The sequence below is a fragment of the Eurytemora carolleeae genome, unplaced genomic scaffold (assembly GCF_000591075.1).
Source record: "Eurytemora carolleeae unplaced genomic scaffold, Eaff_2.0 scaffold1362, whole genome shotgun sequence".
NCBI classification, from domain to species: Eukaryota; Metazoa; Arthropoda; class Copepoda; order Calanoida; family Temoridae; genus Eurytemora; species Eurytemora carolleeae.
Window position 1 is genome coordinate 8,095 of NW_019397774.1, and position 16,301 is coordinate 24,395.

The 16,301-nt window shown below is 30.8% G+C and overlaps 2 protein-coding genes across 3 annotated transcripts; one reads left to right on the top strand and one right to left on the bottom strand.

Moving 5' to 3' along the window:
• Positions 1 to 353: 353 nt before the first annotated feature.
• LOC111715861 (uncharacterized) lies at positions 354 to 9,031 on the top strand. Of its 2 annotated transcripts, XM_023491255.1 has the most exons (10): positions 354 to 480; positions 1,055 to 1,152; positions 2,290 to 2,354; positions 2,851 to 2,942; positions 3,594 to 3,708; positions 4,861 to 4,915; positions 6,166 to 6,209; positions 6,428 to 6,477; positions 7,876 to 7,990; positions 8,380 to 9,031. In XM_023491255.1, exons 1-10 carry the CDS (start codon positions 365 to 367, stop codon positions 8,491 to 8,493), a joined length of 864 nt encoding a protein of 287 aa, XP_023347023.1. In that variant the 5' UTR covers positions 354 to 364; the 3' UTR covers positions 8,494 to 9,031. The 2 variants fall into 2 exon arrangements, with proteins under 2 accessions (XP_023347023.1, XP_023347024.1); XM_023491256.1 differs by lacking the exons at positions 7,876 to 7,990; positions 8,380 to 9,031 and adding an exon at positions 6,783 to 6,831.
• Positions 9,032 to 11,865: 2,834 nt separating this feature from the next.
• LOC111715862 (calmodulin-2/4) lies at positions 11,866 to 15,542 on the bottom strand. The gene is made up of 6 exons (XM_023491257.1): positions 15,282 to 15,542; positions 14,862 to 14,969; positions 14,547 to 14,637; positions 13,826 to 13,878; positions 12,238 to 12,317; positions 11,866 to 12,120 (listed from the first exon to the last, which is right to left on the bottom strand). Exons 1-6 carry the CDS (start codon positions 15,351 to 15,353, stop codon positions 11,955 to 11,957), a joined length of 570 nt encoding a protein of 189 aa, XP_023347025.1. The 5' UTR covers positions 15,354 to 15,542; the 3' UTR covers positions 11,866 to 11,954.
• Positions 15,543 to 16,301: the final 759 nt, after the last annotated feature.

Below are 16,301 nucleotides of genomic sequence, written 5' to 3' on the forward strand. Positions count from 1 at the left end.
ATATGGATGAATAATGACAATAAATGAATATGGATTACTAATGATAATGAATGAATATGGATAACTAATGATAATGAATGAATATGGATGAATAATGATAATAAATGAATATGGATTACTAATGATAATGAATGAATAAGGATAACTAATGATAATGAATGAATATGGATGAATAATGATAATGAATGAATATGGATGAATAGTGATAATAAATGAATATGGATGACTAATTACAATGAATGAATATGGACTACTAATGACAATGAATGAATATGAATGACTAATGATAATGAATGAATATGGATAACTAATGATAATGAATGAATATGGATGAATAATGACAATAAATGAATATGGATTACTAATGATAATGAATGAATATGGATCTAGAGATAACAGATATGATCCCTACATAAACAGCCATGAATGTCTTGTAAATCCCAATTCTGGGTTTCTAACAAAATACTCACATATACTCAGGTATTATTGTTAATCATATTTTTTTAAAACGTATAAGCCGACAAAAAACATTTTTAAAAAAGACTAAAAATTCATGTCTAATGGGTCAAATTGTGATTGAAAGTCACAGCTTTCTGGAATATTGACAGAACCGTTAAATCCATATGAGCAGCGTGGACACACATAAACATGAAAACAAAAAGAAGCTGTAAATTAACTGCAGCTTCTCTTTGTTTTCATGTAAACTTTAAGTTTGGTAAAAAGATTGTTAGAAATCCAAACTTAACAAGAAAAGTCGTCTTTATTGTATTGATATAATCCCTAGATCTTTGAACCTCATATAGTGTAAACCTTTGAGGTATCAAAGATATATTACTGTTAAAAATTTGACTTTAATGAAAAACATTTTATTTTTATCATACATACTTTTTTATCTAACCAATGGGAAAAATAGTGAGAAATCAAATTCTAATCATTTAACTGATAAAAAAGTGGTATTTACTTTTCCAATGGCATTTATCTGATGGCAGTTCCAACTTTCTCGGAATGAATTATTGGGAAAATTATTTTGGAAAATCAGCATGATAATTTTTAGGGCTGACATTGATACCTTCCCGACCCCAGGGATAGTTGGATTTTGGCCGGATAAAGTTCTTGCTAATAAATATCAAGGATACACTTTTAGAAACTCAAGTAAGTAATTACGGGATAATTAAATAGTTTAGAAACTCAAGTAAGTAATTACGGGATAATTAAATAGTTTAGAAACTCAAGTAAGTAATTACGGGATAATTAAAAAAAATTACTCTAATTTTCAAACCCCTATATTTTTGCAACTAAATGTAATAGGTGAAATAAACAGAAAACCTTAACATTTTCAAACTTTAAATGTTGAAGAAAAGAATATATATTATATATGGATATAAAGGGTTCAAAATTAAAGATACTTCATGACCTGAACTTTCTTAATAGCTTTAAAAATGTTAAATAACTAAGAAAAAAATACAAAACTAAATTTAACTTTTATTTATAAATAAAACTAGCTAAAATGCCCTGCGTTGCCGTGAAAAAAAAGAAAAATTTTGAAAAAAAAGATTTTCGAATTTTATTTAGCCTATAACACCCCCCGGCCACCCATGAGTGTCCACAAAAAATTTCAGCCCAATCGGTCCAGCCGTTTGGCCGGCTATAGGCAACATATATATGTATATACGAATGTCTTGTTTTATTACATAGATGAGAGAATAAAAGCTTTTTCTATGATTCGATTTCTGAATTCTAAAGTAAGAGTTACATTTTGAGGATTTTGCTTTACAAAAATAAGCGCAGTTGAAAGGAACCCTTCTTGCAAGGATGAAAATGTCTGATTCACAAGGGTACCATTAAAAGCTTAAGTTACATGTTGAGGATTTTGCTTTTCGAAAATAAACGCAGTTGAAAGGAACCCTTCTTGCAAGGATGAAAATGTCTGATTCACAAGGGTACCATTAAAAGCTTTTCTGATCATTTATCAATTATGTTTCAATGTTTATGATTTGGAAAACTTGCGGTTTCATTAAAAGTGTAACTTGCGCGTTTTATTGCATAAAAACATGCAGGAATTGTCAGAATTGAAAACTTGTCAACTACTATATTTTACTAATTAGTGATCAGATAAAGGTTTTGAATGGGTATCGTTGTGAATCGTCATCTTTGGATGGAGGGTCGCTTGAACTGATGCTTACAGTCCCTTTAACAGATAATTAGATTGGTTTCTATATTATAGATTGCTGTTTGATTCATCAATCGATCATGTGATTAACATTTTGATTGATTGATTTGTTTGTTCAGGCGGGATGTCAAAGATTACAGAAGCTTTGAAGGAGGCAACATCCTACTTAGGATCAAAACATAATGTAGGAAAACCTTATTAATATACAAACATTTTGCTTTAAATTTTAAATTAAATAATGTATAGACAGGATAATTCATAGACAGGACAATTCATAGACAGGACACTTAATAGACAGGAAAATTTATAGACAGGACACTTCATAGACAGGACAATTCATAGCCAGGACAATTCATAGACAGGACACTTCATAGACAGGAAAATTTATAGACAGGACACTTCATAGACAGGACAATTCATAGACAGGACAATTCATAGACAGGACAATTTATAGACAGGACACTTCATAGACAGGACATTTCAAATTTTGTAACCCTATATTTTTGCAACCGGATAGTCTAAACATGTTATATATCAAACTTATTTAATCAAAACACAATTCTGCAGAGATTTAGTGATTAAAATATTAGAGTTTGGGACGAAGACTCAATTCCTTTCCAATTATGAATCTATGATCAAACTATCTATGAAGTGTCCCGACACAGATAATATGTTTTCAGGGTTGGCATGATATTGGTTCAAGCTGGTTTGGTCCATCTCATAAAATATTAAAACTATCCCTGATGACAGTAGCTCTATCTAGATACCTCAGGTGCAGGAAAAACATTCAAAACTACAAAAAAACTATATTAAAAAAATATTTCAATTATAGTATTTGTAAATCATCTTAACATTTTAAACCGAAGTATTTAGCATTTTCAAGCCCTACTATGAATGTAAGAAATTTAAAGCATCACGGGCAGCCGTAGTACATTTGAATTTCCGAGCCGGGTCAACCTTTCCGGTCCCAGTTTATACTGTATCACCCGGACATTGGGTAAATAAAGCAGACACTCAATAGGACTAGCCGGTGCAACAAGGTTGACGACGTCAGACTTTAGGTTGAATTTACTTTTATTAAAGGGTCAGGGGTGCATGGCATTAACAGATTATAAATAAAGAACCTATTAAAGAGACTGCAGTAAGCACTTGATTTTAAGTGACCCTCAATGCAAAGATGGTATCTCCCGATTCACAACGGTACCCTTAAAATCTTTATCTGATCAATAAGNGAGATAAATATGTTTTGTGGAGAAATCTCTATTGAAAGTAAACAGTTTTCACAGTTATTAAAATTGAAATCTAATTAATGACTTAACCAGACAAAACTTTCAAGGGTAACCTTGTGAATCGGGCATTGTCATCTTTGCATGGAGGGTTATTTAAAATTAAGCTTACAGTCCCTTTAAGTTCTGTATTTCAGGGTGTACATGTTTGGACCTGGTACACACTGCCGTTGTGCTAGTTGTACTGCACTACCACAAGACTGCCAATGGGGTTCAGGACCGTACGCTGGCACTGTTCTGTTATATGCTCAGGTACATTGTTTGGTTTCAAATATTAGCTTGGGAACTCAGCTCTGTCTGGAAACAAAGTTTTCCTAATATACCATTAGCTACTCTACTTAGAACTTTTAAACCAAGCTAAGAATATTCCCTAGGTTCAAACGTAATTTTAAGGCAAATCGGTTTCATTGTTCCTGAGTTATGATCAGGTATCCGAACAAACAAACAGAGATTGCTACTTTATATAGATTAAATCTGAACTATTTTAAAAGCTTAACAACAAAAAATAACTGATTTTTACTGATTTTTACTGATTTTTTTTTTGAAGAATTGTCTCCTGTGAAAGGTTTGTTTTTACTGTAGAAAACCACGTGTCTTTTTCTTGAATTGTTGCTTGTTCAGTTTATTAATTTTCGGGTAGATATCTATGTATCTTTGAATTAAAGCTGCACATTATTGAAACTTACTTTAAATCCATTGAAATATCAGATAATATTTTCAAAATATATTAAGAAATATCAAAAATTCCTCAATAGCAGCAACAAATCCCAAATTTAATGAAAAAACAGTTATTTTTTATAATCCCTTGAATCAAAGAAAAGGTTAAGCTTAGATATTCCTCATTTTTATTTAAAGATTAGTGCTATAAAGGACGACTTTTCAGGATACTGTTATTTTTGTATTTAAATGCAATAAGACTGCAATCTAACTATGAAATAGGAAGACACACTCTGGGCCGTAGTAAATTTGAATTCGAACAGGACCTGCCCAGTTTGTACCGGCCTGCCAGATACCAGCGTGTACTGACCCGATCCTATGGTACAGTACGTCGCCCTAACCAGACTAACATACGACAGGGGTCAATTTTCTTGGCATAGTCCCATCGGAGGGCTAACTAAGACAACTTCCATGGCGCGTTCAGACTTTTTACAGTACCCGGCCTAATCCTAGGCCTATTTGACCGACCCCACTGCTTAGTCCACCGTGGACACTAATAGTTTAACCAGCCGCTTACAAATCAACTTGAATGGGTCTGTGTTGGCCAACTTTTCAAAATAATCTTAAAGTCGTCTTCTTATTCTACAGTCTTATGGGTCTCATTCAGTGTACAACTGTATAGCAAAGTATATAACATATATTATATAAATGATCTAGAACAATTCAGTTGATCACTTCTCCTTTCAGGAAATTGCAATGAATCTTGTTTGGACCCAGGAAGAATTTGACTCTATGAAAACAGGTTTTTTATTATTCTATTATTCATTTCTAGATTGCCCATCACCCACTGGAAGATTAAACATATTGTTAAACAAGTCACTACTCAAATATTAGGTCTTTTAGATTTATCAAATTGTAACAAACATTTGATCATTTTATTCTTTTTTTGACCAAATATTGATTTATTCACATTGAGAACTAAATCTAATGTGTACATCCAAGAAAAATAAATGCTTATGCAAAAATTGGCTTGGTTTGTAGGTTATTTAGCTCTATATGCGCATTAAGAAATATATGCAAAAATCCCATTTAAGTAAAAATAGGAAAAATATTTTTTATCTTTGCCTCTCATTCAAAAACCCATAAAGATATATGTTGATCAAAATGGTGAATTTGTTTATCATGGCTTTAAGATAATTTACAAACGTTTTAAAAGTTCTAGCACTAAAGATCACCATGAGAGAAGCAGAAATGCGCTTTTTGAACATATTTCTATTCGCACATAAAGCTAAATAACCTACAAACCAAGTCAATTGTTGCTAATCTATTTCTTTTTCTTGGATGTACATTCTCAATATGAATAAATCAATATTTGGTCAAGGATAAACATAAAGTAATCAATGTTTTTTACAATTTGATAAATCTAAAAGATCTAATATTTGAGTGGTGAAGTGTTTTTAACTGCGTAAGTAACGTAAGAGGGGTTTGCCCCCTGTTTACCCTCTCCCCTCCCGTACAAAAACTTCCAGTTACAGGTTTAGTCTTTGATCAATTGATATGTCAAATTATATTATTAAATGGATAATAGTCAGATAAAAACAGCAAATAATCATGTTTAATGGCACAAATCACAACAATAAAATATGTATTATGTTTCATAGATATTTAAGCATAACGAAATTAAAGATTTTATTATTTTATTTTTATATTATTTCAAGCAAAATATTTAGTAATACTTACATATTTAATTTTAGTATTATTATAGTTACAGGAGTTGAGTTTTTGCCACAAACTCAAATTTTCTAATCCCTATATCTTTTCAACTTAATGGTGTAGACCTTTCATATTTCAAACTAAGGTTATTTGATTCATAGTTTATATATGGTTATAAAGATATGGTGATTAGAAAATAAAAGTTTTTGTTAAGTATTCATTTCCTTTAAATAAGATATTCAAAGTTAATGTTTAAAAACATTAATAATTAATAAAACCTTTCTAGCATTGAAAGGGTTTTTATATTACGCATATTATATTATAAACGATTATTTTTAGGATATTTGGATTATGGAACAACCAGTAACGAGTCAGTTTGTGGGGTAATTATATGATAATAATAGTAAAGATAGCAATGAGGATTACAATAATAAATAATAATAATAATAATAATAACAACAACAACAACAACAAGAATAATAAAAATAACAATAATAATAATAATAATAATAACAACAACAACAACAACAAGAATAATAAAAATAACAATAATATAAGAATAATAATACTAATAATAATGATTAAAATAATAATACTTTAGATGCTCGAGCTTCATGTTTTCCATAATGCTGAGCCGTTTAGTAAATTCAGGTGCGTAACACGTAACAACGAGATATCAAGAAATTGTTAAAAAAATTTAGAGTGAAAATCCCGATTAAAGCAAAATTGTCACTATTTTAATCTCTATTCGATGTTATTGTTGAGGTCACTTGGTTTGAATATGGTTGACCTCATGATGTTAGTTTTGGAGCTGGCAAGTGTAAATAATATGATTATCTATTTAGTCTAATTTTAGTTTTTGAGTTGGGAAGTATAAAGAATGTGATATATCTAGTCTGATTTTAGTTTTTGAGCTGGGAAGTATAAATAATATGATATATCTAGTCTGATTTTAGTTTTGGAGCTGGGAAGTATAAATAATATGATATATATTGTCTGATTTTAACTTTGGAGCTGGGAAGTATAAAGACTATGATATATATAGTCTGATTTTAGCTTTGGAGCTGGGAAGTATAAAGACTATGATATATCTAGTCTGATTTTAGTTTTGGAGCTGGGAAGTATAAATAATATGATATATCTAGTCTGATTTTAGTTTTGGAGCTGGGAAGTATAAATAATATGATATATATTGTCTGATTTTAGCTTTGGAGCTAAGAAGTATAAATAATATGATATATCTAGTCTTATTTTAGTTTTAGAGCTGGGAAGTATAAAGAATATGATATATCTAGTCTGATTTTAGTTTTGAAGCGGGAAGTATAAATACTATGATTTATCTAGTCTGATTTTAGTTTTGAAGCGGAAATTATAAATAATATGATTTATCTAGTCTTATTTTAGTTTTGGAGCGGGAAGTATAAATAATATGATATATCTAGTCTGATTTTAGTTTTGAAGCGGGAAGTATAAATAATATGATATATCTAATCTGATTTTAGTTTTGGAGCTGGGAAGTATAAATGATATGATATATCTAGTCTGATTTTAGTTTTGGAGCTGGGAAGTATAAATAATATGATTTATCTAGTCTGATTTTAGTTTTGGAGCTGGGAAGTATAAATAAAATGATATATCTAGTTTTATTTTAGTTTTAGAGCTGGGAAGTATAAAGAATATGATATATCTAGTCTGATTTTAGTTTTGAAGCGGGAAGTATAAATAATATGATTTATCTAGTCTGATTTTAGTTTTGGAGCGGGAAGTATAACGCTTACGATATATCTAGTCTGATTTTAGTTTTGAAGCGGGAAGTATAAATAATATGATATATCTAGTCTGATTTTAGTTTTGGAGCTGGGAAGTAAAAATAATATGATATATCTAGTCTGATTTTAGTTTTGGAGCTGGGAAGTATAAATAATATGATTTATCTAGTCTGATTTTAGTTTTGGAGCTGGGAAGTATAAATAATATGATATATCTAGTCTGATTTTAGTTTTGGAGCTGGGAAGTAAAAATAATATGATTTATCTAGTCTGATTTTAGTTTTGGAGCTGGGAAGTATAAAGAATATGATATGTCCGGTCTGATTTTGTCTCGAGTTCGTGATTATGCGATGTATCTAGCCTTGAAATCATCAGGACAAGGAATAGGAGAGAAGGTAAACAGATATTTCCTTCATCACGAAGCTGTACTGTACAACTAGTGTACTGTACAACCAGTGTACTGTACAACTAGTGTACTGTACAACTAGTGTACTGTACATTGAATGGTAAAGAAATGGTAAAGAAATATTTCCTTCATTATGAAGAGATTGAGGTTCAAGTGGGAAAATCTTTTCTATCTATAGCAGTAGAGAAAATCAGAAAATTGACAAGGTTTAAAGGAATTGAGTCTTTGCCACAAACTTACCATCATGTGGTGACATCAAATATGGGCCAGTGTACACTGCACAATAGCTGTGTGTCATGTAAATCAAAATTTGAGTTTAAAAGTCGTCTTCATATTCCATAGTTGTATGGGTCGCGCTGTAAACAAATATATTTTTAGATTGTTTCTCAGAAGTATTCGATAGGAAAGGATGGATCTTTAGCTGATGTTTGTAAACAGGACGGAGATAAAACCAAAGTCGAATATAAAGATGATGATACAAAGTCAACATGAGCCCTTCTTCATCTTCTTAGATGGAGGATATTATAAAGTTATTCATTCAGAGAATGTAGACGATTATTTGATATTATCCTTGTGTTGCTTTTATTGCAGTATGACCTAGACTGTTTAGTGCTTGCAAAGCAGAACTCAGTTTATTAAACTGCCCACAATTTTAATTTTCAAATTTTCCTGATGTTGTGAACCTTTGAAATTTATAATTTGTACTTTTTGATGAAGTAGAATCCATAGCTTTAATAATTAGGTTGAAGCAAAGTAATCAGCACTTTCGTAAAATGTTTTTAGAATTCTGAATTTTAAAATGGTGTGATATATGTAATATCTAAACCTTCTGTTTTGTTTAATGACAAAAAAAGCTAAGTATTTGGTTCAGATGAAACAATTAAAACTTAAAAATGTCTTTAGTTCATCTTTTTTCAATTGTTATTTCATAACATGTTGCCATAAATTTGTCTTAACCAAGGTACTAATGCAAGGAAAGTTATTTCAGAGGTGTATGCAATTTTGCACTGCAGTGTACTGTCTTTGGGCGGAAAAGTAAACACAAGACGGATGTCACGGCCTTACATGGAATCCATTTTTACAAAAAAAATCTATGAAATATTCTGGTCATAGGAAACTATTATGTGAATTTTTAAAATTATCAAAATTAAGTGCTTTAACCCTCCTCGGATACTAAACAAACATTGATGCATCTTTTCTCGTTTACAAATTCCGCCCGGAGAGAACTAATTTCAATATGTACGCAGAGTATACGCACTGCAATTAACTTTCCTTGCATTAGTACCTTGGTCTTAACATTAAATGTATAAAGACAAAATAGCTAAACTGTACAACTAGTGTTCTGTAAAACTAGTCCACTGTACAAATAGTGTACTGTACAACTAGTGTACTGTACAACTAGTGTACTGTACAACTAGTGTACTGTACAACTAGTGTACTATAGAACTAGCTTTTAAACTTGTCAAGGCTTGGTGAAAATTTATTTTGAAAGAATTTTACACTAGCATATGTTTACAACCAATATCTGCATGAAAAAAGAGTTAAAAAGTCCAATTTATTCCATTATTAAGAAATTAAGTCAGATTTTAGTTGGACTATATTGCTCCCCTCTTTACTACTTCAATCTGATCAAAACAACTTAGTCCAGGAGTATGAAAAGAAGGGAGATACAACTGACGCGGCCCGCCCTACCATATGATTATGCATGCTTTGCAGACGGGTACTTCATTTGTGTAAGAAATATTTGTCAGATGTACATTTACCGCGTATACAATAAACTTTTGTGAATATTTCCTATACAAATGAAGTACCCGTCTGCAAAGCATACATGATCATATGTTAGGGAGGGTCGCCTCAGTTTTATCTCCTTTCTATTCTATACTCCTTGGACTAAGTACGTTTGGATTTTTGTAGTTGAGGGGAAAAAAATGAAATAAATTATGTCTTCCAATGTAAATAACTCAATTGTATCCAAATATTACCTGTATATTTCACCTAATGAGAGTTCATTTTAATTTGTAATCAATTATAATCAAAACTTTGAGGTATAAGAAGTATTTAAATGATCTATTATTTACCTGTTGCATGCTTTACTATCATGTTGAAGAGCTAATTTAAGAAAGGAATTTGAAACAAATGTTTAAATCAATTATTAAATATATGTTTTTCAGTGAATTAGAATTTTTTAATCTTTGCTAGTTTTTTCAGTTTAGAATTTTCCTGGCTTTGCATTATCATTTTTTACTATTATATAATAATACTTTATGAAAAGTGTGTTTAGGCTTTTTATTCTTTCTAAACATCGTTGTATGCTTCTACGAGGTACAATTTATTTTTCTTTAAAATACCGTTTTCACCTTTAAAATAATACAGACCTAATGTTAGAAATTGTGCTTGCTCACATTTCTGATGAAGGGGTCAATATAATTCCCATTAGAAGGTTAAAAAGCCTAAGGCCGAATTTAAAGAATTTTAGCCACGGCTCAAATATGATTGGTTCCACTTAAAATTGTAATCAATTTTCAAGATTTAAGCCGGCGCTCAATTGAAAACGGATTTTGGCGGATTTGAGCCGCGACTTAAATTCATTAAATTCGGACACTAAACACACTTTTTAATTATATTTGTTTAATAACTGGAAAAGTAATTTGAAAAGTAACAATTTCATTAGAACATCTTGACAATCTATAAAAAAAACTAAATGTGTAATGACTTACGTGTGAATCCTATCTGTTCGTATAGTACGCTTATAACTTAATTTCCGTGTATATTCTTAGCATTTCAAAAAAAATGTAAAAATTTTATTGTTAGAATACTTGAAATTCTCGGCCATGTTAAAAAATACGCAATTTTTAATCTATAAAGATTAGCGTCATAGATTTCCAGTATTATAACTTAAATCCTTTCACTTAAAAGTGTTTACGCTGTGGATATCTAGATAAGGCGCAAAAGCTATGCGCTTTTCCAAAAAGTTTTGCCCTTATGAAAATAAGCTTTGCATTTTTTATTTCTTTGCGATACCACCTTATTAGTTAACAAAAAATATTAAATTAAATGTGTTTGACTGTGATATTGTTAAAATCATTGCTTGCAAACGATGATTCAATTTTATTAAATTTTGTATTTAACTTATTTTGCTTAAAATGAATAAGAACATGTTGGACAATTATTATGTACATGTATTTTTTATGAATTGTTCTAAATTTATCAAAACTAAGTAATAAATAAAGCGTTTTTGTAATCTACAATCTTATTTTTCAAATATATTGTTCAGTCTAAACTTTAATTAACATTAACCACTAGCTGAAGTGCCTGGCGTTGCCCGTGGAATTGTTTAATATCGCATATTGAAAAAAAATCAATTCTTTATCCTATGTTAGGGGTACTCAAGGATTCCCTCAAAAATTCACATCACATGGGTATATTAAAGGGCTGCAACTTTCATACTTTCTGTACCCTATAGACAAAACATTTTAGAACTACAAAGAGCACTTATTCCTGCCTTCCTGCTTTTTGGACAAGAATTAAACCCATCTATGAACATCGAATGCGACAAAATCAGGAAATGGAAATGGCACAGGTCTGGCATGAGAAAGAATGTCCTTATGCTTTGCAGCCGGGTTCCTTATTATGGCGCATGCGCACGAAACACTTAGTTATTTAAAATTAAAACCTACAGTCAAAGAAGTTGCAGAACAATGTCATCACTTATAATTAAGCTTGAATCACGAAATAATCAACAATAAACACAACATTTCGCGGATTTGAAACAAAAGATAAATACTTAATTTGTTGGTAAAATTTTCTCCGAGGAAAACCAAACATATTTGCGTGAACTTGAATTTAAAGTAAAATCCGTTTTACTAGTTTTACATCAACGTGTATTTCAATCAGATTATTTTAGTCGCAAGACCGTTTTTATTTTCTAGTTTCTCCATGCTTTCCTTATTCTCTCAGTTCTCCAAGTTCTCTTGGTTCTCTATGACCTCTAGGTTCTCCGGTTCTTCAATGTTCTCCATGTTCTCATGACTCTTGAGCCTGTTAAGCACCTTCTCTTCGATCTTCATCTTCATGACGGGGTCATTCGGTACAATCAGGGGGAACCCGCCCATCATTACCCTGGACATGATAATATTAGTAATAAAATAATAATAACAACAATAATAATAATTATAATAAAATAATGATAATAGTAAAAATAATGACAACAATAATATTAATAATCACATATCCTACCTAAACTCAGAGTAAGAAATCCTCCCATCTCCGTTCCTATCTACAGTTCTAATCATCTCCTCTATCTCCTTTCCAGGAACCTACAGTTAAGACAAGTTTATAAAAGCCCAAAGATATTTCTAAAAGTACTAAAAGGACAGCAATTTAACTGGAAATCTATCCCTTATTGCTTAAATCCTTAGTTTCGTCTTTGTGGTAATATAGAAAGCTAAAATAACTATTTATAACACTGTTATTTTGGTTCGCAGTGTTAAGTTTTTGGACAGAAATTTTCACTTTTCCTTTTTATATTTGATTTTGTTCCGAGCTTTAGCTAAAAAGGCGAGAACCTTCGAGATATAGAGAAAATTTAAGTCCAAAAACTTAAATAATAGTATTATAGGTAATTTTATGAAACTTTCATGTACTTGTCTTATTTCAATGGCTATTTCTAGAGAACCAATCAAAACTTTATAGCACACGTGCTATGTACAGCTAATTTAACATAATATCACGATGATTACATTATAGCCCGTTCATTGTGAAATTCTCGATGAAGTGAAGAAGAATGATGAAGTACACTATAGTTTTATAAAAACTGTTATTAAATCAATCTTTCTCTGCATTTATAAATGAAAAGATTCCAAATTTATTTATAAAAAAAAATTCATGTAAAATAATCAATGTGCAAGGGCCAACGAGGTTATAGTTTATAGAGTGATGATGTACGCTAATCCTTTACTAATTGTACAGGCCATGTACTTCACTTCCAAAGGTCAATCTGTATATTACAGTACTCGGGGGTGATTTCTGAAAATATTCAAATGGATACTTTGCTGCAATGTAACTATTAAAATCCACTACTCCTTTATCGCGTGGAGGATTCCATTTTCACAGGAAGACGTGCTATTACAGTCTTTTACAGCGCAATATTTCATCGTTAATAAACGGTATTGAAAAACTGAGTAAAATTCAAGATACAAAACCTCTCCATACACTTGTACTCCGAAAGCGTACTGCATATTTGATCTTTGTACTGTATGAATAGGCCATAATCTCTTAATAATATTTTTCAGTATACATCCCAATTATACACTCAAGCTATTACACACTGACAGGATGCTACGATCCAGGGCGTATTATGAAATAATGAGAGGGGAATAATTCTGGTTAACTTTAAGGGGGGGGGGGGCTAAACCATCAACAGATATGCCCCGACTAAAACTTGTCAAGTAAACGCATTTTTTCATTCTTTGTAATGAATGAGTATTGGATAGGGAAAAATCCACCGTTTTTTATTCGCCTTTTCTTAAATGAAAATAATCCAATTCAGTTTCTGTTTTTAATTTTTATTTATTTTGATATTTGTATATCCCACGGGCAGCTGTAGTACATTTGAATTTACGAGCCGGGTCAACCTTTCCAGTCCCAGTTTGTACTGTACCTAGCTCTATGGACAGGCATAGCTGGTGCAACAAGGTTGACGCGGTCAGACTTTATGATTCATATCGAATGAATTTACTTTTACTAACGGGGCAGAGGTGCGTGATCCAGTATTCAAAATACACATATAGATGGGTTTAGTTCCCTAAAGCCAGTGTAAACTTGCCTTCCCTGGTAGATTAGTTAGGACAAACTTTAGTTCTTCTGCTGGAATACAACCTAAACACATTACAGTGGTCTCTAACATTTAAAGAATGATTCAATTCTTCTTTTTGAAACCTACCAGCTTTAATAACCAATATATAATTCTTGAATTTGTACTCTTGAAGGTTTAAATTACGATTAAAATTTTTAAAAAACTGGAGTATTTTTTGTTTATTTATCTATTTATTTGAGCAGATATATTTCATAACAAATGTAGAAGCATCTCAGATTCCCAAAATAATTATGTCCAGACATTGTTTGTGAACAAACATGTATTAGGTATAAAAGTAATTGGTTTAATAGGGTTGTCCACAACTAAAAGAGAAAGAAAGATTACAAAATTGACAAATTTTAATTTGAAAAAGAAATAATTTAATTAGAAACAAAAATCTTGGATAGAAAGAAGGAGAAATTGAAATATAAAAAGGGATTGAAAAAGCAAAATTGAACGCAAAGATACTAATTCATCAAAAACTGACTAGAAAAAGTTAAAATACAAACATTCTGAAAAAGATTCCTTAACTTAACTTAAATGTCAACAAATAAAATAAATGTAAAATGTAAAAAACGTTACCAAAACATATTAAATGGTAACAGAATGAAAAAATGTAAAATGTGAACAAAATTAAAAGGTTTAAAATGTAAACAAATGAAAAATAAAGAGGTTTAAAACTTCAGCTTACCATCCTCATCTTTACTGAATGCTCTAAAAGTATCTTTAAAATGTAATTCTACATCTAGTTCTCCTCTCTCCTGCAGTAATTCAAGGAAGTCCTAAATGTATAAAATGTATTTACTAGGTATAATTTTTAAGTTCGTTCAAACGATTTTAAATCGTTCGTTTTTGTTTATTTTCGTTTGTTTAAAAAACATCATTTATTCATTTCTCTGAACGATCCATTTCGTTCATCCATCGTTCGTTCGTTTTTTCGTTCAAGAAAACTATGCCTATCTCTAATCCTGTATCCTGTATCCTGTATCCTGTATCCTGAGTATACCTGGAACACTAGTAAACCTGCAGACTCTGTATCTATCTTGTTTACTAGATCTTGAACCTCAATATCAGTTGGATTATGACCTGCTCTTCTCATAGCGTACTGGAGAACCTGACACAAAAAATACTTCATATTTCTAATTGGAACAGGGATCTGGGGAAAAAGTTTTTGTCACAGACTCAATCTTGCTAATCTTTAAATCTTTGCAACCAAATGTTGTATAAACCAATATCGTAATCCAATCATTTAATTTTGAAATATCACAGATTTACACCATAAAGGGATTAGAAAGTTTGAATTTGCGGCAAAGTCTGATCAATAGGTTAGGGTGCTGAGCGCTGAATTGATAGAAAAGCTAGACAATGAAAACGAAATTTCTCAAAGTTTATCTTTGATGAGTTTGTCATGAAACTCTCCTCTCACCTTGACAGAAATAGTCCCGTTCCGACCAGAATCCAAACTGTCAAATACTTCTCTATATTTTCTTTCTTCCATTTTCTGATATTTCTATTTATTTAAGGGACTGTACACGTAATTTCAAGAGATTCGAGAATGCATGAGATACCCATTATCTTCTCTTTTAAAATCTCTTATTTTCGATTGTGGTTTCTCTACTTTGTGAACAAAAATAAGGCCCTTTTTTAAATTGAAGGAAAAAGCTAAATTAGTTAAATGAATGTTTGGAGCTCACATTAAATCATTAATTAAATTTTAATTTAAAATGATTTTTGATTTTGATTAAGCTTTTAATTTGTACAAAACAAAACAAAAACAATCTGAGCTGATCTGAAAACTTTAGAATGGTGGATATCGAGATCAATGATTGATCTCCTCTTTTTCTTAATCTTAAGACTATCGTAATCTTGTGTTTGTGTCCTGAAAAGTGTATAAAATTCAACCAATCAGAGTTGGGTATCAGAATTTGAAATTTTTGCACGCAATTTAATGATAATTCTCTAATCTATTTAAGATTAATATACACACACTGGAGGGGCTCTCTAATTTTTAAAAACCGCTATCTTGTTTTCTCTACTACATACAAAAAGAGTGGATTAAGCAAGAAATTAAAAGTGTCCACATTGGATATTCCGATTAAGCAGTCGGGATTAAAGGTTTCCCATTCTAAAGTTCTCAACTCTGAAAACTTTAGAATGGTGGATATCGAGATTAATGCTTGATCCTCTCTTTTTCATAATAGCAAGACTAACCTAATCTTGTACTTGTATCCTAAAAGTGTATAAAATTCAACCATTAGATACTCTGTACGTTGGATACTCAGATGAAGTAATCGGGATTAAGAATATCTCATTCTCAAGTTTTCAGCTAAGAAATCATTTATCTCAATCTCTCAATTAGGTAAAATAATAAAGGATAGAAAACACAGCTGAAAAGATCAGTTCAATAAAGTTATAAATAGTACATTTGAATTTTCCTAACCGGGTC

Coding starts and splice junctions, on each gene's coding strand:
- LOC111715861 (XM_023491255.1), top strand. CDS start 365: ATGATAATGAATGAATATGGATCTAGAGATAACAGATATGATCCCTAC. Junction 2,355..2,850: donor ACTTAGGATCAAAACATAAT/GTAGGAAAACCT, acceptor ATATGTTTTCAG/GGTTGGCATGATATTGGTTC. Junction 3,709..4,860: donor CTGTTCTGTTATATGCTCAG/GTACATTGTTTG, acceptor TTCTCCTTTCAG/GAAATTGCAATGAATCTTGT.
- LOC111715862 (XM_023491257.1), bottom strand. CDS start 15,353: ATGGAAGAAAGAAAATATAGAGAAGTATTTGACAGTTTGGATTCTGGT. Junction 13,879..14,546: donor ATTCAGTAAAGATGAGGATG/GTAAGCTGAAGT, acceptor TAATGTGTTTAG/GTTGTATTCCAGCAGAAGAA. Junction 12,121..12,237: donor ATTTCTTACTCTGAGTTTAG/GTAGGATATGTG, acceptor TATCATGTCCAG/GGTAATGATGGGCGGGTTCC.